The 23,468-nt window shown below is 38.9% G+C and overlaps 1 protein-coding gene across 1 annotated transcript in view; it reads right to left on the bottom strand.

Annotated features, from left to right (window-relative positions):
* LOC149221185 (ACT domain-containing protein ACR12-like) overlaps positions 1-23,468 on the bottom strand; it is a 247,714-nt gene that overhangs the window by 195,915 nt on the left and 28,331 nt on the right. Inside the window, exons 2-3 of the mRNA XM_089385022.1 lie at positions 15,141-15,183; positions 14,582-14,698 (exon numbers count right to left, since the gene is read on the bottom strand). Of these exons, the coding sequence (XP_089241148.1) occupies positions 14,582-14,698; positions 15,141-15,183 (160 nt within the window). The remainder of the gene's footprint in view (positions 1-14,581; positions 14,699-15,140; positions 15,184-23,468) is intronic.

Raw genomic sequence — 23,468 nt, 5'->3', positions numbered from 1 at the left:
TCATCTCACTTTCATCATATCATCTTCTGTGTCTAAATTAGATTTATGTCTGAGTGGTGACTCCACTTCCTTCATCTTCTACAGGGGTGTGTACTAGGAGGAACCCAAGCAGCTTAGCTAATCCTGCTCCGGATCCTAAAAGGGCTCTCAGAGCTAGATTATGCAAGCTCTCTTCTCGTACACTCCTTGTCAATCTCGACCAGGAAGCTCTCTGTGACATCCATTCACTCTTCTTGAATCCTCTCGTTCCAGACATCATGGATATTTATGGGCCTCTTAACTTTGCTAACATCCAGGGTTATCCCCATAACCTTCCTAATAATGGTCTAGACAAGCTACCCGCTTTCCAAGGAAATAATGCAATCACTATTAAAAATCATTTATATGCTTTTCAGACTTGGTGGGCTAAATTTGCTCAGGCTCAAAATTATGAGGATGTGCAAATAAAATGCTTCGTCTTGACCCTTGAGTAGGATGTTATGGATTGGTTTAGGGATAGGCATGATCATAGCATTGATTCATATGATTCCCTCTTGAATGCTTTTAGAGAGAAATTTGGTGATAACAAAGAAGATCGATTTCTAGCAAAATCCATTAGCGTCATTAAAAAGAAAGAAAATGAGACGCGTGAAGAATTTAATAGAAGGTTAATGGTATGCTTAAAGAAATATCTACTGATTACAAACCAACTGAGAAAATGCTTCTAGAATACTATTTCGATGCTTTCAATCCTGACACTTCTAATGAACTAAGAAGGTCCAAGTCTGGTGACTACAAGGCTTGTCAAATCAAAGCTGAAGAGCTGGAAAAAGATAAGAAGGCTTCTGGCAAATCTGAAATTCCTGGGTTTGATAAATTTGTTGTTAAATTAAAAGAACCTAAAGGAAAAGAAAAGGAATCTAAAGAAGAATCTATGCAAAAATTGCTTAATAAGTTTAAAGATATGGAGTTAAATCAAGCTAGGATGATTGTTGATCATGCTAAGGAAATAACTACATTACAGTCTAGGTTGATTCAAATGGAACGAGCTCAAATGCATCAACCTAGGGGTCAAAATAATAATAATAATCGAAATAATTGGCAGAAGAAAGGTCAATCTAGTGAGCAGAAGCCTCCTCACCCTCTTGAAATGAATAATCTTGTGGAGGAGACCTCGCCTTATTGTAGAGCATGTGATGAGCTTCATGAAGAAGCCACTAGTCCTATTATTAACAGAATCATGCATCATGAGATGCTTGGGACAAATAATCAAATAAACATGGTTGGTAAAGAATATAATTTATCACAAGAGAATTGGGAAGAGGTCAAGGAAAATAGTCAACCCGTCAAACCCTTCACATCTTCATATGGCATTAATAATTTTGGTCAAGAAATTTATGTCTTGGTTAAACTTTTTAGTGAGGAGCCTCCTCCTAAGCGAGTTCTTGAAATTGCTAAGGACAAGGCACTAACCTATCAGAGAAGAAGTCAAAATGATAATCAAGTTCACTATCGAAGTCTTAACCCCGGATCAGCTTCTGGTATGAATATCGATTTAGGAGGTTGGTTTAATAATTCTAAATTTTTGGTTCCTGTCACTGAAATAGTGAAGATCCCCTCCCAGAAGGCCAAGTCACTAAGTGCTATTGGCAGTACCCAGGTGAATGCAACTCAAGAGGAAACTCATGAGGCATTCTACCAAGATGCTCCCATGTATTTGCAAAGTACGGAATCCAATAACAAAGGGCATTCTCCTTTTTTCATTACTTTGCTTGTTAATAATTATCAATTATATAACTGCATGCTTGACTCTGGTGCTTCCGCTTGTGTGATGACTAAGAGAGTCATGGATCAGCTTAACTTAAGGATATCTAGGCCTTACGATAACATATGTGCCATGGATTCGAAGAAAATTAAAGTTCATGGGTCGATTAAGGACTTACAAGTCCATCTGTCTATCTACCATGATATCAGGATTGTCATGGACATAGATGTGGTTGACGTGCCTGATGCTTGGGGTATGCTTTTGTCTAGGAAATGGGTCTCTGATTTAGGAGGAAGCATTCAAATGAATTGGTCATATGCTAGATTCCTTCCCCTAATGGTCAAGGATTTCTTAAATTAAACAAAGAGCCCGAAGGAGATTCCATGGCGAAGATCCTAAAAGTCCCCATAATGAGATAATATGTGAGCAACCTAACCCTAGGAATCATGCTATTTTATCTAATTCAATCATTCCCGTACAGGTCAAGGTTGATAAAAATGAGGGTGATTTAAAAGATAAGGTTTGGCATTTATACTTTGACGGTGTAGCATCTAGGCATGGTAAAGGTGCAGGAATTGTCCTAAAATCTCCTCTTGGTCATATTTTCAAATTTCCCTATCATTTAGAATTTGAAGCAACCAACAATGTGGCTTAATATGAAGCCTTGTTGTTGGGTATCGAATTGGCAAAAGCTTTGAAAGTTAAATTGCTAAGTATCAAGGGTGATTCAGATTTAGTTATCATGCAAATAAAAAATAAATTTACATGTAAAAATCAAAGATTAAGAAATTATAGAAATGTTGTGTGGGATACCATGGAGTATTTTGTTGCCATCAATCTTGAAGCTATCCCAAGAGAGCAAAATATTTTAGCTAATGAGTTAGTTGTTGTTGCTTCTAACCATAGAGTATTTTGATGCCATCAATCTTGAAGCTATCCCAAGAGAGCAAAATATTTTAGCTAATGAGTTAGTTGTTGTTGCTTCTACCATGCACTTGTTTGATAAATTAATTGAAGATAAAACTAAGATGGATATCATTTTTAAACCTTCTATCCCAGATAAATCTGAACATGGGCATGAAACACGTGTTATTCACTTTCTAAATAATTTGTTCAGGGTTTTCAAATAAATTCTGCAGACGATGGATCTAAACGGCTTAATTTTCAGAGAGGGAAGAGCCCTACCATATGCACGATTGAACATGGCACATCTGAAAAGCAACCTATAGACTTGCCTGAGAGCAAGCAAATGCTCAACATGCACTACATTGAACGCATTTGATGCCATGGGGCATCTTTTGTATTGTATTCCTAACCCCATGCCCTTTTATTTCAATATTTTGTTTTGTAGGTAGATTTATGTTTTTCATGTTGTTAGACTAGTTAATAAATGAAGAGCTTATATCTTTCACGTGTTTAATATTATATGATGATCTTTGCATAGACGCTACTTATGTTATCTTGTGTGTTGCATGGATGCAGATTATGGAGTCCCACATTCCTCCGGTGCAGCAACGTGTCCCAAAGTAGAGCCAGATGTTGACCACTACGTGTCAATGACCCATAGCAATACATCCCCTTTTTTTCGCAAAAGGGATAGCGCCTTATCGATGTGTCTGTGCCATTCAATTATCATCATCCACTTGATTTCCAATATGTTATAATGTAAACCCATTCTGCATGTATATGATGTAAATAATCTCAGCAGATCCGTGTCATGTATGTAACGACCTAGGTAAACCTACTTTTCTGGTGACGATCTACATTCTGGGAGGTTTTTTGTCTCATCGATCCATTCTCGGATGGTCGGCAGAGTTTTCCTTCAGCCTTACCCCAAATTCGGAATGGATTTTGTCATTGAGATCTTAGGCGAGTCCTAGTGTTCTAGATCGAGTCTATGTAAAAGTGATTTGGGAATAATCCTAACTATTTGGTTAGGTTATTTTATTACAAATTGCTTGGTCTGCTAGATTATATTTGTGTCGCAGAAATGGGTAGTCTGTGAGGGTCTATTACAAATGGGTTTTCCCCCTTATGATGTAAAAAATATGAAAATCATGATGTAAAGTGTCTTGAGAGTTGGAAAAATAATTTATCCCCTCATAGGTTAATTAATTAAATTTTCTGACCAAAAATTAATTAAAATCCTAAGCCAGAAATTTAATTAATTCTAGGTCCTAGGTAAATTTAAATTCTCCAAAAGCAAAATTCGTCGGTCCTTAAAAATTAAATTTTAAGAGCTCCAGAAACTTAAATTAATTATTTGATAAATTTTAAACCTTTGATCCCTGGGGTTAAGTCAAAGTCAAATTTTTTGGGAAATTGACTCAAAAATTTAATTTTTGAGTTAATTGAAAAAATCGAATTTCCTCAAGAATTAAATATTTCAACGAATGAGATCAAAAGAAATTTTAATCTTCATCAACGGTCGAGATTGCTTTGACGAGGATCACTCAAACTAGCCATTGGAGGATTTATCTTTAAATAGAAAGTCATTTTTCAGTTGATTTATCCGATCTCTGATTCATGTGCTAAACAAAAAGCTCTTGTGTAATATTTTCCTGGATAATTGAGAAAGACTTTGGGGTTAAATTTCGTTGGTGTTACTCTTCATGGGAATATTGTAAGATGTGTTGTTTTCATGCATAATTTTTTTTTAAAGCCATTAATGATAGCTTCTGGAGAGTGATTTGAAGGAAAATCTTGATTTTAGATCCTCGGATATTAGGGGAAGTTTTTAGTTGGACCATCCAACTCCCGATTTGTGTTTTCTGAAAAGCCAAATAAATTAACTTTGGGCTTATCATAAGATTTTAGTAGTGATATACGAAGGGTTTTGAGTTAAGCACCTCCTTTATAATTTAAAAATTTAATTTTTCTGTGGGGAATTGATAGATCTAGCTGTTGAGAGCCTTAGATTATCAGATCTATGAACGGAGTTTTACTCATACTCCTCAGATCTGATAGATCAAGTCCCAGTGTTGAAAATATCGGTACGGCAAAATATCGGCGAGGGTCTAGAAAATATCTTATCGGCAATAATCGGCTAAAATATCGGAAAATATTGGCAAGCATAAAAAATGCATAATATATTCATTTTTTTCAGATTTTTAAGCATATAAAGCAATAACAACATGAAATAAACACATTGGCACATAAATATGAAGAAAGCACTGATATATATGATGTCAAATAGAAGTGATACATGAAAGGCGATACCAAATCCTGCTGATCCCTGATAATTGTCCATTCAAGGACTCAAATGTGGAGAACCAATACAAAATAACATCACATATATAAAAATATCTCATCATCATGAGCTATATGTAGCATAACAAATAAAACTAGCAGTTATTTCTCTGAAATCACTGCCCTCTCCCCCTTTTACGAGAAAACATGATGGTCTGTTTTCCAGGCCTGCCCCTAGTAGTAGAAGGCCCTGACCCTGCCTCTACACCCTAATGTCAAATAATGAGTGCTAGGTATGGAGTTGTGCTCTCCTATATCTATAGCAGATGGTGTTGATGCTGATGCTCCTACAGTGTCCTCCTCCTCCGAGTCCTCCTCCTCTCGCTGCCCCTATTCTAATGGATCATCTGGCTCTAACCATGAAGGTCACTCCTCCAAGATGGGCTCCTCAGACTCCACCCTTCACTGAGACAATACATCAATATTGTCTAAGGAAATGGCATCTGGATCTATTGGTGATTCTATTTGCCTCACTCGAAGTCGGATGTTGTAATGCACATACACTAAATCATTGAGGTGTGCGAACTCCAACCTGTAAGAGTGTCAAAAAAACTAATGAGTCTTGACTCCTGACTCTTAACACTTGAAGGTCATAAATTAAAAATTAAAAATTACAGTAAGTGTAATTGCTCAACTGAAGGTTGGAGCTCAAAGTTATACCTGTTGCGCTTTTTTGCATGTATTTTCTCAAATACACTCCAATTGCGCTCACACCCTGAAGAGCTACATGTTTGACTCAAGATTTGTATGGCCAATTTCTGCAAATTTGGTGCCCTTGCACCATAGCTTCGCCACCAAATATCTACAAAAAAATAAAGAAATAAAAAATTTGAAAACTTAAAACATATTAAACTTTCAAATAAAAGTTACATAATTGAATTTTAAAAAAATAGAATTATAAGTAAGGAAATTCTAAATTGAAAATTCTAATTTCTAATGAGTGATGACTTGTCACTTATGTGGCATAAAGAGGGTCCTTTCCCTAATAGCATCATCAAAGCCAAATAGGCCAACACAATCCCGATAATATTGTATCTCGCGATTGATTTTGCTATGAAGCTCAGGATCAGGTACCATCCTATGAATACAGGAATGGAGCCCTTCCATCACCTCGCCATCAAAATCAAAACCGCATTTGTATGGAAATGTGAGGTTGAGGAAGAGTGTTGTTGTATGAATGGGTCGATGAAGCATCCCTATCCACCAACTATCAATCACATCCCATAACATCATCTGCCTATCAAGCCCAACAGAACCCTTGTCTGCATAATAAGAACGAATGGCCTCATTGGCCCTACCCATGCCCTCATACAAATAAGCCATTGCAGGCTTCTCCCCATCTACCAATCTGAGAACCTTTACTATAGGTTCACTAACTGAGCATGCTTCTTCTACTCCACGCCAAAACGTCTCAGATTACACCATTTTTGCAATGGCTTTCCCGTCCTGTCTCCTACTATATTTACAATTACGCCAGTCATGAGACACAAACATTTGCTTCAACTCGAACTGACATCGAAGAAAAGACTGAAGAGTAATAAAGTTTGTGGCAAAACGGGTGATCGCAGGATGCCGCAACTCCTTGTTTCTAGTGAACCTCCTCACGAGGCTAAGGAAAAAAGCATGGTTATAAATAAACTTGGGGACGCTCCTAGCCATATCAATCGCCTCCTTGATGAAGGAGAGTTTTCCCATATCCTCAAGCAACAAATGGAGACAATGTGCTACACACGGAGTCCAGAACAATGTGCGATGCCTCTCCATAAGCCTCTTGCCGGCAGACACATAATTAGCTGCATTGTCTGTTATGACTTGCACCACATTCTACACACCAATCTCCCGAATGAACCCATCTAACAACCCACATATCGTTGTTGCATCTTTGATATGTTCTGATGCATCCAAGATTTAATAAACATGGTACCTTTAAGACAATGTACCAAGAAATTTAGAAGGGTCCTACCCTTCCTATCTGTCCAACCATCAGACATCACTGTGCATCTAGTAACTTCCCATGTTTTTTTCAACTCCGCCAATCTAGAGTTGATGTCTTGCTTTTCTGCTTGAAGAATTGGCCCCCGCAACTCCTCATATGTAGCACTTTTGTACCCTGGGCCCATAACAACAATAGCATCACATTGGCTACCAAAATGGATTGGTTTTGGTGACGCTGAGAGGTAAGTCGCTCCAGAAAATACACCTCTCCGTGACTCTATCTGCTTCTTGCTTCTCCTTTTTTTTAACAAGCGATTTTATGCCAGGTTGTGATCCATGTCCTCTTCGTGGAACAAAAAATGATGACCTCCCACTAGCAGTAGCAGGTGATGATGTGCCAGTTGTGGAGCCCCCGCTCCCCACTACCCTCAACATCAAAATCAAGAGAAGATATCCCGAAAGATCTACCTGCACGTTCAGCCTTGTTTCTTTCTGTCTCTTCCTTCTTTCTGTCTTTTTCATCAATTGCCTCAAGAGCTTTTTGTATAAGCTCCGGACTAGAAACTGTACAAATCCTAACATCATGTCCACTGAGTCTAGCCAAATGGTATTTCAGTCATGTAACCCCTCTTGTCATCCTAGTCCCACACAATTTGCATGTAAGATATGCCCAATTTGTCCCACCATCAGGGTTCCTATACTCCCAAAATGGGTCCAAGGCTTTTGGCATATTTGAATTTTATAGTGGGCTAACTCAAACCTACGGCACCAAAAAAAAAAATTGGAATTAATAACTTAATAAGTAATAACCACGTCATTTTACAAAATAGTTTTTTTGCTACATTATTTGCAATTTTGCAATGTGAATTCAATGCAAAACCATAAATGACAATAAGATGGTGTATTTGAAAGTTTAAAAAAAATGGAGTTTGCTCTCCAAATATGGAGAAAAGTTAAAACCTTTGCATTTGCTCATGGGCATGAAAATCTTTTCAAATGAAAAAAAAAAAAACAACAACAACAACAACAAGAAGCAAAATGATTGTAGGTAAATAGGCAAGCAAGAACAATCCTAAAACTAAAAGAAATTCATTAACATAGATTTGAACATACCTGTTAATGGAAGAGATGAAATTGTCTCACTGTTCCTCAAGCTTAGATCAACAAAATCTTCGTTGTTGGTGGCGATAATAGTTATTCAATGCTCAAGCCCTCCTTGGCAACAAGCACATAGCTCTCCCCTTCCTTCTCTAGCAATCAGAAATGGAAATGATTGAAAAAAACAAAATCAGACTTTCATAGCCGCGCGGAATTTTTTGACTGCCGCTGGGCGATTTTTTGCATCGTCGCACGATATTTTGCCGATATATCGCCAATATCTCGATATATCGCGATATTTACGAAAATCGTCGATATTTCGGCGATATTATATACACTGAGATCGACCATTCTTGTGCATAGTTCGTTAAAAAAAACTGGTTTTCTAACTTGGGTTTTTAGGGTTTTATTTATTTTTGTATATTTGGGTTCTGGGTGTTATTGTTTTCAGGTACAGGTTGTAGATCTGAAATAAAAGTTTGATTTGACGTCAGATCTAGGCCCTAGATGGTAATATCTAGTCTCAAAATCATTTTTGCAGGGATATTACTCAACTCTTTTGCAGTCCAAGGGTTTTAAAATTTTAATCTGGAAAGTTCACAAGGTTTCAAGGCCAAATTTGAAGCATAAAAAATGTATTGATGTAATATCCGTTTTTTTGGTATATTTTTGGTTTTTTAAAAGCTACCATTGGCTGCCTGGAACTGTTGTCTGGTTTTTTTCTTGCTGTAAAAAATTTCGAAATTTTCTTTTGTAAGAGAATCCTTCTGCATCTCCTTGTCTTTGTTGCATTCTTCGCTTGTTGCGTTTTTCCATTCGCTACCATACCTCTGCTCCTTTTCCCTACTAAACCCTTGTTGCCCTTTCTTCCCTACTCTTCCTTTCTCCTTATCCCTCCATTCCTCTCCCTTTTCTCTGCGTCCTTTTCACTGGTGCTACCTGCAACCCTCTCCACCTTCTACCCTCGTCCCTCTCTGCCCATCTCCCTCCTTCATTTCGTTGTTGTCATCGTGCTCCAAACTACTTCGTCCAGCTCCCCACGTGAGCTTCGTCTGCCCAACGCTGCCCGCAACTCCTTGCTCTTCTCCATCCGCAAACTGCTAGGAGTTCCTTCTCTTGTCGGCCTATCCACAGCCCTCCTCTCCATTTGCAAACTGCTCTGAGTTCCTTCTCCCATCGGCCTGTCCGCAGCTCTCATCTCCATCCGCAAACTGCTCTGAGCTCCTGTAGTTGTTTCCCTCAACCTGCCGCGTCCAGCTCTCCTCTGCTATCGTTGCCCTCTCCAAACCTGCATACACAAAAACAAGCGAAACATTTCAATTTCTAAACATTTTGATTTCCTTTTTATTTTTGTTTTGTCTTCGCCTTAGGGTTTTAGTTAGGATTTTAGTTAGTTCTTTTTTTTTTCATAATCCGATTTCATTTTTTTAATAAAACTTTGGGGTTAAATTCATTTTAGTTTAAAATTTTTGGGTATTGTTTTTCGAATTTATTTTATTTATTTTATTTTAGTTCTACATTTTATCATTTTTTATTTTAACTTATAATTTTGATTTTTTATTTTCATTTAAAAAACATTTAAAAAATATTTAGAAAAAACATAAAAATTTCTAAAATTAAAAAATTAAAAAATCTAAAAAAATTCAAATTTTGGTGAATTTAGGATTGAGAATGAAATAAATTAAAGGACGACTTGCGCTTTCACATTAAAAAAATTTAATGTGGCCTATGGCCCATTAAAAATTTAATTTATTAACCCTTTTATTTGTTTTACTTCTTCATTTACCACATTAAAACAATTGCCTAAGGAATAATTAAAATTCTAGTTTAAAGTTCCTTGCTGTCTTTGGTGTTAAGTGCGAAATCTTAATTTTTGTGATTTTTCTATTGTCAAGAGCAATAAATGTTGATAAATTCGCTAGATTGTCATACATGCTAAAGTTTTGACCATTTTTATTCATGATCGTCGCTTTGCCATATTTATAAATTGCTCTGGATAACTTGTTTCAAGTTAGTCTATGGTTAATTCAATATAAAGGCACTAGTCTATAATCAACTTTATCTTGTGGTTGTCTTATTTTAATCTATCCATCTCAATTGACCAAGACTTGTTCTAAATTCATCAAGTTGTCTATCTTTAAGTCTCCTAGAGCTTGTGTTTCACAGGCTATTCTCATTCATTCACCTTAGGGACCACCCTCCTTGACTTGTCTAGGAGAGAGTCTAAACGAAGTGAGTTAGGGTTAGAGTGACAGCCCTTACTCTGAGCGTTTTCATGGTGCCTAGACACTTTGTACGACAACAAGCCTTTCTCTGACTCTGAGAACAGTGAAGAAATGAACTTGGAAATCTCTTTCTCTTTCCAGCAACTCACTCGTCCTGCTCTTTGCTACACGCACTCCCCCTGGAATGCATAGATCTACTCTCACCCACCTACGTGAATCCTTCTTCGACACTCGCATTTCCTGCTACTCCTCCACTGGGCAACTCGCTCTACCTTCCGAAAGTCCTCTTCCGTATTTTGGCACAAGTACTACTACTCTTGAAGTATGCACTGGTTCAACTAGCAAGTTTGCAATGGAATTTTGTTGTTGGAAATTACAAATCTCCTCCTGAAAACTAGAAACTAGAAACCCTTTGAGAAATTCTGAAAATCTCCTCTATGCGGATTTCTCTTCCTTCCTTGCGTAGATCTGCACCTGCAACATTTGTTGCAAATCTTCTACACCTAGATCTACTTAGCGAATCAACTAATCTGCTCACCGAAACTGCTTCCCAGCAAATCCACTGCCTGCAAATTCTGCTCTGAGGCTATTCAAACGTTTCCTCCAAATTGGATCTGGAAATCAAATTTCCTACCTCTTCAATTCGCACCCCTGGCTTGGCCTGCTCAGATCTTAATCTTGTGCTTCAAATCTCCCTCTAAAGCTGCATGGTCTACTGATCTTTCGCCTCTAAGCCTCTGATATTATCAACAACGCTCTAATACCATGTGAAAATTCCTTGAAATTGCAACAACTGGAATTTATTCTCCTAACAGATTAGTAGTTTATTTGTTATATGGCAAATTAAAAATAAATCACTGCAAATCTTCACAATATAAATATGTTGCGAAATTAAAATTAGGAACTGAGAAAAAGAAGCACACACATAAAATCGACTCAATTATTTTGAACTGAAAAGTCCCTGGAAAAACCCTGAAGGGAAAACCGATGCGGTAGATGAGCGTTTATTTTATTATTATGCAGCAGATATGGAGAGGACAATAATTTGGATGCCGAATTGGCAATCCTCCAACAAATATCTAGTCAAAATATCTGGGAGATAATTTTATCCCTCTACAAATCAACAGGGCCTCCACTGGCCTGCTTGCACCCCTCTGGCTACTCACACTTTTGGCCTGATGCAAATTGTACAACCCTGGATCTGCCTCCAACTAGACCATCTAGCCTCCCTCTGCCTCTAGAAAAATTTTGCTCTACCTTCTGGACTCAAATCTGACCTTCAACAACTAAAACGAACCCTTCCCGATAACTCACTCTACTAGATTGGCTAACTCGCACTACCTAGATGACTTTCTCTACAGAAGATTTCGACCTCCATTTTCCTGCCTCTCTGGCACTAGAAAACTGGTGGGAAATTCTCTAAAATTCTCCTCTCTGCTTCCTTACTCTGATGCTCTCTCTCTGGCTCAAATTCTTCCTTTGTTGAATCACTGCACATAGGGAAATTCGTAACGCCTTACTCTTCCTCTTGCAATGGTTTTTATCTCCATCCCATCGACTTGCTCTTATAATTTCTCGTTGGAGCATCGACAACCAAGATCATCTCGTGATTGATGGCTAAGATCATCTCAGAATTGATCCAAGTCATTTTCTAGAAATCTCTAGAGCATAAGTCGATCTCTTCAATTAATTCTCATTAATTAGTCAATTTTCTTAAGTTAGACTTAGGAATTTTTAATTATTGATTAATTAATTTAATTGAGTGGTCTCTAGGTGTTTTCTCCTAAAACTTTTTCTACGTTTTGGAGATCTCATGTTCCTTAGCCTCTGAGACACAAATCGAGACTAGAACACCTGTTCGATGCTACCAAAAATCTAACATGGCTCGCATATAAAAAATAGCGGTTTGCATTATTTCTAAAGGCTCGCATTGTGGTAGTGAGTGAGATCGCATCCTTGTTGTGACTCACATCTTTGTTGACTATACTATGAGGCATCTCATTTCTATTGACTATACTCAATGGCATCGCATTTTTTTTGAGACTCGATACTACACAATGGCATCAATATATTTTGTGGTATGTATTACATTCCAGTTGCTTTGTTATACTATACAGTGGCATCGCTATACTTTGTGGTGCGTATTACATTCTAGTGACTTTGCTAAACTATACTCTCACTATCCTATACTTTGTGACATCATTATAAGTGGCATCGCTATGTTAACTCTGTGGTTCGCTCTACATGACTCACATTTGTTATCTATGTGGATCACTTTACTGTAAAACTTGTATTAATCTGTGATCTTTTGAGCAATGATTTTTATGTTGCTTGTGCAGTGTTGTATAGCAATGTTTGATACCTATTACAATAATGTATGGACAATAACCTTGACATGAGATGGTAACCTACGTGAGACAGTGACCTATATGAGATAGTGACTTATGTAACAATAAGCTTTGATATGGCACTGTATCTGTGATGTACAGCTTGTCATATGACAGTGACAGATGTATGTGACAATAATCCTTTGATGTATGGTTGAAACCCTAACATGACAGTGATCTATTGAAGTTTGGAAATAACCCTATATATATATATATATATATGACAGCGATCTTGATGCATATGTGCTCTTGATGTATATGTATAACAATGACCTTGATAAATGACATGACCGTAACCTTGGAGATAATAACCTTTAATATGGCAGTGACCTTGTTAACAGTGGCAGTAACAGTGACCATTTTGATGACTGACTGTGACAGTGGCAGTATCTTTGATATGACAATAACCCTCTGATCTATGGTTTATCTCTATGAGGACAATTGACAGTGTTTGCACTTGTTCTTATGACTCTTGACAGAAATGATTCTTGATAACGTTTGATTCGTGATAGTGATGATGTTCCTTATGATATGGATGTTACTTCTTGTGACTATGATATGGCAGCAGCTCTCTAGAGATCAGATCGTTCAGTTAACAAACGAAGTTGTGAACTTACTTGGGTTGGCCCTAGGAGGTCTGATGTGATTGATGTATCTCAGTTGAACATTTGATGAAAAATCTAATAGAAGAAGAATTTGGTTGGGTTTCCCCCTTGTGGGATTTTTCCCTAGTCTCTGACCTAATTCCTGGTGTCTCTATTGTGCATGTTTTCCTTCTATTGTTCTTTACTGTTCCACTGCATCGTTGATGTTATTGTTCTCTCTACATAATTGTTGATGATGATATCATGTTATGGGGTGAATGTAATGTAAAAATGTTGAAAAACTTTATAAATGCCATTATCTACAGCAGAGAACAATCTGGCCCTAAAAATTAACAAGGGTTAGCGTATCTTTGATTGATGACCCACCTTACTTCAAGAATTATGCTAGATGGGAGAGAGCAATGACCAGAGCATAGGTGGAGAGCTTTGAAGTAAAGTTATCTTTATATTATAATAGGGCTGCTGGTTGGCTGACTAACCAAAGGGAAGAAAAATTTCCTCCTATGTGTGACCCACTTTTGGTGGGTAGCAAGCCCAGGTTGCAAAGCCTCGAGCTTCTAACAAATCTGATTTACCCTTGGTATCATCACTGGAATGAGGGGTAGTACCTGGCTGGTTTCCTGGTAATATGTATTTTATAGTAATAAAAAAAGTTGATGTTTACCATTAAACCAGTTTACCAATTTGGGCATTGTCTATATAAAAGTACCAAACAACTAATTCAACTTGATTCTCAGATCCCAGATATTATACCTCTAGATGTCAATGTTTTTTAATTTAACTCTTAAATCTTTATTTTTTTATTATTTTCAACTGGCTTCTCACTTCATGGATATACTACCTCTAGATGTCAATGTTTTTTAATTTAACTTTTAAATCTTCAGTTTTCAACTTGCATTTCACATCCTGGATATAATTCTAGATGTCAATATTTTCTTATTTCACTATTAAATCTTCAGTTTTCAATTGTTTTCAACTTGCTTCTCACCTCCTGGATAAAATAACTCTAGATGTCAATGTATTTTTTATGTTAACTGTTAAATCTTAAGTTTTCACACCATTTTACATACATAATTATATTACTTTGCACTTCCTTACGTTCTCTAGTGAATGTTACTCAGTCAATATATTCTACTTTCTGGTGCTAACTAACCTAACAAGCTACAAGTAAACATGTCCATGTCTAGCACATATTTATTTTGAATCTTTATATAGATGACAACAGAGATCCAAGTTCTTTAATAACATCAATGTGAAACTCAGAGCTTCTGAAGAAAGATCAAACTTTTTTAGTTATGTAAATTCTTTTTAGATTCATACTAAGTGAAAGCACTTTACCGTGTCAAGAAGAGCACCAAGGCGATCACCAAAACTTATCTCCACAATTGTTGCATTGGGATCCGAGCTTTGGTCTATTAAAACCATAGGGGTTGGGACAGTATCTCCATCCGAACCCTGCTCATACAGGCACAAATTTGCATCAGTGTCTACCTAATGTTTTTCACATAAATTCCATATTGACAGCCTAATCATTCAATGGAAACAAAAGAAACGTCCTGTTGCCATAACAGAAACTGAATCTAAGAATTCCAATAACAAAAAACATAATGACCAGCACTGTTGTAGATAGTCTGTGTATGTAATCACTTCAGATTAGGAGATATTGCCAGAATTCCATTTAAAGTTGAAATGTTGAATGCATCTATATATGAACAACAAAGAAACTAACAATCTACTCACTCAAGTAGATATAGTTCTGTCATGAAGTCTACCCCAATATTTCTGAATAAAAATGGTTAGAAAACAGCTTTCTTCACTTCAAGGGCAGTATATTAAGCTATTGTGTTCATCCAAAACTGGGCAGAGGAAATTGCAATAAAAGAACCTAGATGCATACCGTAGATCCTTTTCCTGAATCACCAAAAGCTTGATACGCAATCCTGTTAGAGAGACACATTTTCAAAAACTGGCTTTAGGCATCAGCTGTGTGTAGTTATGCATGTTGATAAACAAAGTAAACAATAATAAAGCAAAAGAACTTAGAAAAATTAAATAAACACACCAACAAGCACTGGTGGTGGACCACGCAGCAGACAAAGTACAGATTATTGTCAGCTCATCAAAACATATCTTCCCCCGCCACAGCTTTAATGCCAAATGCATCAAACAACCTTATTGCATCCCAAAATGCATGCCTGTATTTCCTCAATTTATCATCAATTGCGGTAAACTGTCCTGTAACTTGCATCACTACAAGGTCCAAATCACCAATGATCTATACCACCTTAATTTTTGTATCTCCTGCCAATTCAAGACCTAATAGTAATGCTTCATATTCAGCATAGTTATTCATGCAATCAAACTCCAACCTGTATGAAAAGAAATAGGACTCCAGCAGCCCAGATCCTGAGCCCATTCTAGGGTGAGACCTATCAAAGTGCATCTTCCATGTGCCTTCTTTTTTCTTTTAGGAAACATCTTCAAAACATGGGGATATTGAATTAGCCAGAATAGAGCAATTCCCAAATTCATCATCAGTGCAAATCAACTCATTCATGGGGTCAGCTGAATCTTCCACGTGGTACCTCCTCAAATGCTCTCTAGGCTTATACAATGTGACTAAAGTACCTTCACAAATTCATATAGATGCTAAATATGTCTATTTAAGCTACCAATTTAACCTACAGATATTTGATTAGGCCACACACCCTGACTTCTCTCAAATCCACCGCACACACATTCCTATAGGGGTGGGTGGTCTTGAGGCCCAACTGATCCATCACCTTGAGGGACATGACATTTGTCCAGGCTCCAGAATCTAACATACAACTATGCAACAAGTTATTAATCATCAATGTGATGAAGAATGTGTTGGGATTCCCATTCTTCCTTCCCTAATTCATTGCCTGAAGCACCATATTAACATCCCCTATGCATTTGGCACATCGATAACCACTACATCCATTAAAAAAATGTCTAGGTATGCTACAAATTTAACCTGCAGATCTTTGATTAGACCACACACCATGATTTCTCTTGAATCCACTGCACGCACATTCCTATAAGAATCGGTGATCTTGAAGTTCAACTAATTCATCATCATGAGGGAAATGACATTTGTCAAGGCTCCGCAATCTAACATACAATAATGCAACAACGAGTCATTAATCATCAATGTGATGAAGAATGTGTTGTGATAGCCATTCTTCCTTCCCCATTTCAATGTCTAAAGCACCACAGGGAATCCTCATTTACATCCATAACATCATCAAATCCCAAAAATATTTGAACCTTTTCTTGTTGCATTGGGATCTCCATTAGTTCAGAAAGAGGAACTGCAAACTTTACTTTGACCAATTCACTTGATAGATCAATATTTAAATCAATATGACTACTTGAATGTTCTGCCTCAAAAGACAAAGAATACTTGGTGGCTCCAACTATGGGATTCATATTTGTTTGGCCCAGACTCTTTTTTAATACTTGTAGGTTTGTCCACTATCATGTTTCTTACCAAGCCTTCTACACTCATACACCTACCAGCCCTCATCCAAGAACTACTTCAAGAAGGCTTTAGTCCAAACATTTTAGTAATCTTATTGGAATCCACACTGCTTTGTTTGATCTATTGGACAACCTCATTTGATGCATTGAATGCCTTTCCCTCGACCATACAAATAAAAATATCATCATCAACAAAATTCATATCAGTGGATTGACTGTGATCTTCCCGATACCAAGTAATCCTTACTTAAAACGTGCTTGATATTTTGGACATGAAGCTTTGTCATGAAGGTCCTAGCAACATCGACACCATGGATGGTCCTCTTGATTTACCATGTTTGTAGGACCCACAGCTATAGGAACTTTTGGTTCATTGGGGTCCTTATTCCATTCAAAATTCCTTCAAGAATGAAATTGATTCTACTATGCTCTTTCCATCCTAACCATTATAGTTTGCATCCCTAAAATAGAAGATTGAATATTTGAAAACAATGCTTGCAATTCTTTCATCCCACAGTTATTATAGTCATCAGATTCAAGGAGAGATCAATTATATTGACAATTTGTGGTTTAAGTTCCACTCAGGGAGTAGAGATTTTGGAGAAACCAAGCAAATTAGAATGTCAGAGGTTGTCATGTTCTTTTCAATTTTCACCAGTGATTCCTACGCTACCCTGATATTTAGAGGGTCCTTTTGAATTAGATGGAAAGCAAGTTATCCATCAAATGCATTTATACAATACATCAACACAAATACGTCTGGGGATTTAACATTTGTACTAAACTCTGCATTACCTGATTGGACATTTTGTTGATTTCCTCTACAGTTTCGTTTTCATTTCTTTTTGAAGTGCCCAAAGCAACCAGCAAATCACTATTTTCTTTACGCTCTCCCAATTTTTCCATGAAATTGTTTTCCAACTCAACTTTTGTGCTAACGCTAGTATCTAGCAAACTTCTGAACCACTCCACATCTTCTTCTAAAGATAAAACAAATAACTACATAACAACATCTACATGCCCAATTCTCAAGTATATCATGAGGATACCCATTGATATTTGTAAAATTTAGAGGCTTCTACAGTTCATCCAACAAAGGAGCATCCATATTGCTTGTAACAAAAACCCCTAAGCTACTTTCAATAAACAACTTATGTCTTCAACAAAATCAAAACCCTGATTACTTATACAATGAGGAAAGTAGGCATGTTTATTTACTCTTCTTATATAATATCTTTCTGGCTTAGGAATTGGGTAAACAATTCCATGTGAAGACTTTTCATTATGAGGAATCGCTAGATGAGCTTGTAGAATAAGCCATAAAGCTTATGCTCATAAACTTATTGCGAAGCTTAACTTCAAAATCCAGGAGGTGCACAACCACCCCAGCAACAGAAACAAAATATTACTGATAATTCATGCATTTAATATGTATTGTCCAAATGTCACATACAAGGTTAAAGCTAAGTCAAGAACATGCTAATGTCACCTCACAAGCTTCCAGTTACTTTAGACTGGCTCTCTTCCGATATAAGGGGGTATCCCTAGGGTAGGATCACTAAGACAAATAATAATATGGCTCAAGGTGAAATGAAGAGGTATCTCAGAGAAATAAAATTTTATCTTGTAATGTAGTTTGACTTTTAACATGGTTAATGGGACAAAGACTAGTGCCAAAGATCCAAAAGGAAAATGGGGTCAATGAAGACTCTATGAGAGATGAAAGTGGATGGTAGATGAGGGTAATTTGTAATGGCCCAATTGAGGAAAATTTGGAACAAACCCTTCACAAGAAATTTCTACTCATAAACAGAAGATTGCCATGTAAAATATAACAGATGAAATGCATGCAATTCCATAACACGATAAGCAAAAACAATCTTAGCTTTATTATAATATACATAAACTGGGGTTTTACATGCTAGAACAACAGAATAGCTGAGATAGCTGAGATAAACTGGCCACAAATAGATCTACAATAATGGCGCAATGGGCCTCCCAAAACAAACTGATAATCAAATAACTGCAACCTGTGAACCTTGAATGGATTCACTGAGGGAAGAGATGGGTGCTCGCCCACACTCGTTGAATCACCCGAGAGTTTCCGTCCTGGGGCTACTGCTGGAGTAGAGAACCAGGTTCTCAACCTCACATACAAGAAACAATATCAAAACCAAGATGTCTTCCAATGGCCTCCTCCTCCTCTTTTATAGATCTAATGGACCCCTCTAGAATCTTCTATTTTATTATTATTTTAATCATGGAGCACTTTGCCCTCTTATTTTAGTTAAAATATTCTTTTTAATGCGGGAAAAGGGTAAATTGGCCACTATGTCTCCTCAGGTCACTGAAACTCCCATCCAAAAATCCCATCATGTAGATCTTTTCATTCCGGTTCCAACGAGCTATTACATTGAGGTGTTCCATCAATTAATCTCCCCAAAATGCCACCTCAAGCATAATTAATTAAGCTATGCCCAATAATAATGCTGATTTTTGAAAGTTGTCGGAATGCAACGGAACGAAAGGCAAATTGTGTTGATCATGGAATATGCAATAAAATGCCACCAAATCCCATAAAAACTCCTCAAAACTCCATTAGGACCCCTGATGACATAAACCAGCTCCACTGACCTGGCCATCCCCTGTCCTAGAAATCCACCCTGGTTATACTATGAAGAAGAATAAAAATGGGGACATGACAGTCCTCCCACCCCAAGATTACTTGCCCTCAAGCAATCCAAATATGTGGACCAATCTAGTGGCCCAACGCTACTGAGACCCAATGCCCAGATCCCATATGAACCACTGGTCCACGTCAAGTCTCCAAGTTATTGAAACATGACTGGATCCTCCAATACTTGGATCCCATGTCAATCTCTGACTCAACCTGTTGCTAGTAGATCCACCTGGATCCCAATGCCACCAAGAATGAGTGTTAATGCTACATGGTTCCTGCTGTGTTGTAGCTCCGATTGTGAATGCTTCCCTACCAACTGTGTACCAGTTCATTACCTCTCTCCAATCCAATCCTTGGCATACCCCAAGGTCAGTCTCACCATACGGATATTGTGTTGAGATACTGATGAGTGGCCAACCCACATTCTGTTGTTGACTGGAGCATGTAATATCCCCCACCTCTAAGGGCTCTTACAGTACACTGCTCCCAACTAAGAATAATACTCCATCAATAGGATACCAACTCATGATCTCCCACCAATCTAAGTCATGGGCTCCTGTGTAAGGAACAAGTCTACTATCATCTATGTTGATGTTGGTCCATGCTCAACTCATGCTGCCCTATCTGGTTGGTCAAAAATATCCATCGAGAAAGTTTTGCCTCTCTCCCTGTAATGGGTACAAGTAGCCAAATTGTGTTGCAAGCCCTGTCTATGTACTCCTGGAGAGGGCCGCTGCCTAAAAATGTTGCAGCTCGGCTAGATGCCTCTACACTTGTTTGCACCTCATCAATGGGTAGACCCAAATATGGATGCACTGCCATCTCCCTCGCCTGATAGGAAACTCCACGCTCTTACAATTCACCAATCTCCTGCTAAACTGTCCTGTCATACTCCAACATCTCCTAAGGACAAGTGTCAGCGAACATCGTCACCCTGCCAGCTGTTTGTACATCTATCTGCTCCTCATCAACGACTGACCACAAGGGTGGCTACTCATCCTCCATCATCATTGTTGAAGTTTCTAAGTCTAACAATTAGAAACCCTCCATGTACTTTCTGATTTATTCCTTCCTACTTGTTCTGATTAATTAACAAGTTATTTACCATGTAAATACTGAAAATAAACACAAGTACATACTCAACACATTACAAATCATCAACTGAAGGAAACAGAAACAAGCACACAAATGACATCGTTATTTTTGGGCTAATGTCCCCGGAAAAACCCAATGCGGGAAAATCGGTGCAGCTATCTGAGGGTTTGATTTATTAAGCAGTTTCAAAATACAATCTGGGTGCCAAATCCGGCTCACCCAACAGAGAAAAATCTCGACAATTCCGGCTTCTGCCCTTTGCGTTAGCTTTCCCGGCAGTTCCAGCTATTCCCGACAGTTTCGGCTTCTGTCCTCTACGTGTAATATTTCTAATTAGCCATGGCTAATTGGAATATTCGATTTTGCTCAATCTTGCCTTCTATAGTTATTTATAAATAAAAAGGTGACGAAAGGGGGACATAACTCACTTTTTGAATAAAGTCACTCCCTAGTAGCACAATGTTGTAACTTAAAAGGGGAGCCAAGGGGGCCAAAGGACCACGTAGAGAAGGGGGCCCACGTAGACACTTGGACGGACTGCGCATATGGAGAAGAAGCACGTGGCAAGAGAGAGGCTGCGTTGGAAGAGGTGGGCCTTAAGGTTGTGAGAGAGGCCAACGCTATGAAGGAGAGAGGAGCCTCCTCATTTGGCCATTGGATTACGTTGCATTTGAGCTAGTCACTTCAACCTAGAGCATGCTGGTTGTTTAGCCTGTCTACAGCACTGTTTAGTGCATCGAGTGTCTCCGTTCGGAGATCTCACCCTTAGCCCCGAGGAACTTCGAGTGCCTGCTCAGGCAAGGTAGTTTCATCAGTATTTTACAGGAGGAGCGATCTCTGGAGTTGAGGAGGAACTGAGCATTTTGATGACTATGCAGTCTTGTGAGGGGAGGACGCAGTCTCTTTTGGTAGGAGCTCCAGATTGGGTTTATGTGGAGGATTTGAGCTTGGAGATTGAGCAAGGGATCAGCCCTTGCTTATTGGAGGATTTTGGCAGAGTCTCGGGTAGAGTTTTGGAGGATTCTCTTCAGGGACAGTGCAGAGCCTTGAGGGATAGCGTAGATCCTCAAGGGGGTGATTTTCGGGGGTCAACTATTTTAGAAAAGCTTTCTGGGCTTTTCTGGGTTTATTGAGCAGAGGTTGATTCCAGAGTTTCACCATTTTCTGAGGAGGTAAACAGCCCCAAATCCTCACTTGATTCCAACAATAGCAGCATCACAACAGTTCTCCAGCAACTTGGACGCAGTTCAAAGAGAGGCCATTTCCTTGCCATTCTGAGTGTATTCCTTCACTTGCCTTGTGCAAGTCGAGGTGCTATCTTTCTGATCGCCTCTTGTACTCTTTCCATTACTTAGTATAATAAAATGGCTTAGCATTTCTCTGCATTTCTCGAGTATCTGCTTATATTCCATGTATACATTATTGTATGTTGCACCACTGTTATTTTTATCTCTTTGAGCTTCCCGGCTACTATATCACTTGTGTGTTTTTCTCCTATACTCTTAGACAGAGTCTGGAAAGGGCCAGGTAGCCTCCAGATCTCATCCTCTTTTCAAAGGCGACATATCTGGTAAACGCCCTCCTAGTCCGTCTCTGGTTGGAGTTTGCTTGTGTTTGAGGGATACCCCTGATAAGGGATATTACAATGGTATCAGAGCATAGATTTGGCTCAGCCTGTGGAGCTAGCAGCCTATGACACCAAGGGAGAAGCCCTACATCTGTTACAGAGGTAGGAAATACAGAGATATTGAGCGTAAGTTGGAGAGCACCTACAGAGAAGGAGACTGTTCGGGTGGTGGACAGAGAACAGGAGAAGCCTATGGTGAACACAAAACAGGAGGAGCCTGTGGTGGACGCAGAGCAGGAGGATCCGATGGCAGATGAGGACGGGAAGAGATTTGCGGACATGCTCCTCAAATCAGTGCAGGATCTGTCGAGGCAGATTGAGGTGATGGGGCAGAGATTCACGGCAGTGGAGGCTAGATAGCATCAGAACCCACGGGTTTTCCAGGTTGGTGAGGGATCGGGTACATCCCACCACTTGTCAGAGCAGGGTACCACTCAGCGTGATACTACTCAGCAGATGGCCTCACATGCCCCTACACGCTCTACCATGCCCACTTTCCTAGGAGCAGACATGGGGGCCGGAGCCCAGCAGGAGGCAGAGCCCGGTCATATGGGCGATTATTTTGCATAGTACCAGGCCTATGGGCAGGAGTTCAGGGATGCTCTCTCATTTAGAGACTTTGTTCAGCTCCAGCGGGATAGTAGACCCCGCGACCATCACAGAGGATACTAGCATTATCATGATGGAGACACCCACCGCACAGCTAGTAGATTTCACTTGCCTACGTTTGATGGCTCATCAAATAGTTCGACAAAGTCTTGGGTGGAGAAGTTGGACATCTATTTCCAGCTTAACCAGATGTCAGAGACAAAGGCCATCAAGGTGGCGACATTACATTTGGATGGTGAGGCCCAGGACTGGTGGTTCCATGGGATGGTTACACTCGGACACTCCACAGTGACGACATATGCCGAGTTCACCAGGAGATTAATAGAGAGGTTTGACCAGGGGAATCCAGAACAGCACTTTGTTGAGCTGACGAGGTTCAAACAGACTGCGAACCTAGAGACCTACATTGCAGACTTCTTGAGGGTTTCAGTGATGATGCCAGATCTGTCCGCGGCACGGAGGATCTACATGTTTGTTGAGGGGTTAGCAGAACCACTTCAGGGTCTAGTCAGATCCACTACACTAGCCACACTCCAGGATGCTATTAGCAGGACCCGGGACTTACAGGATGCCTTACCTAGAACCCGGACATCTTACCCCCAGAAAAAGGCTTTCCAGCCTAAGGGGAAGGATGTGAGGATTCCACCTCCAAAGGGGAATCCAAGACGAGCACAGATTGATGATGATGCCAAGAGCGAGCTGAAGAAGAA

This window comes from Pinus tabuliformis, chromosome Q, assembly GCF_031772625.1.
Source record: "Pinus tabuliformis cultivar Carrire ecotype Pingquan chromosome Q, CPIR1, whole genome shotgun sequence".
Lineage (NCBI taxonomy): Eukaryota > Viridiplantae > Streptophyta > Pinopsida > Pinales > Pinaceae > Pinus > Pinus tabuliformis.
Note: the sequence above shows the minus strand (reverse complement) of the source record. Positions and strands in the feature narration are given on the sequence as shown.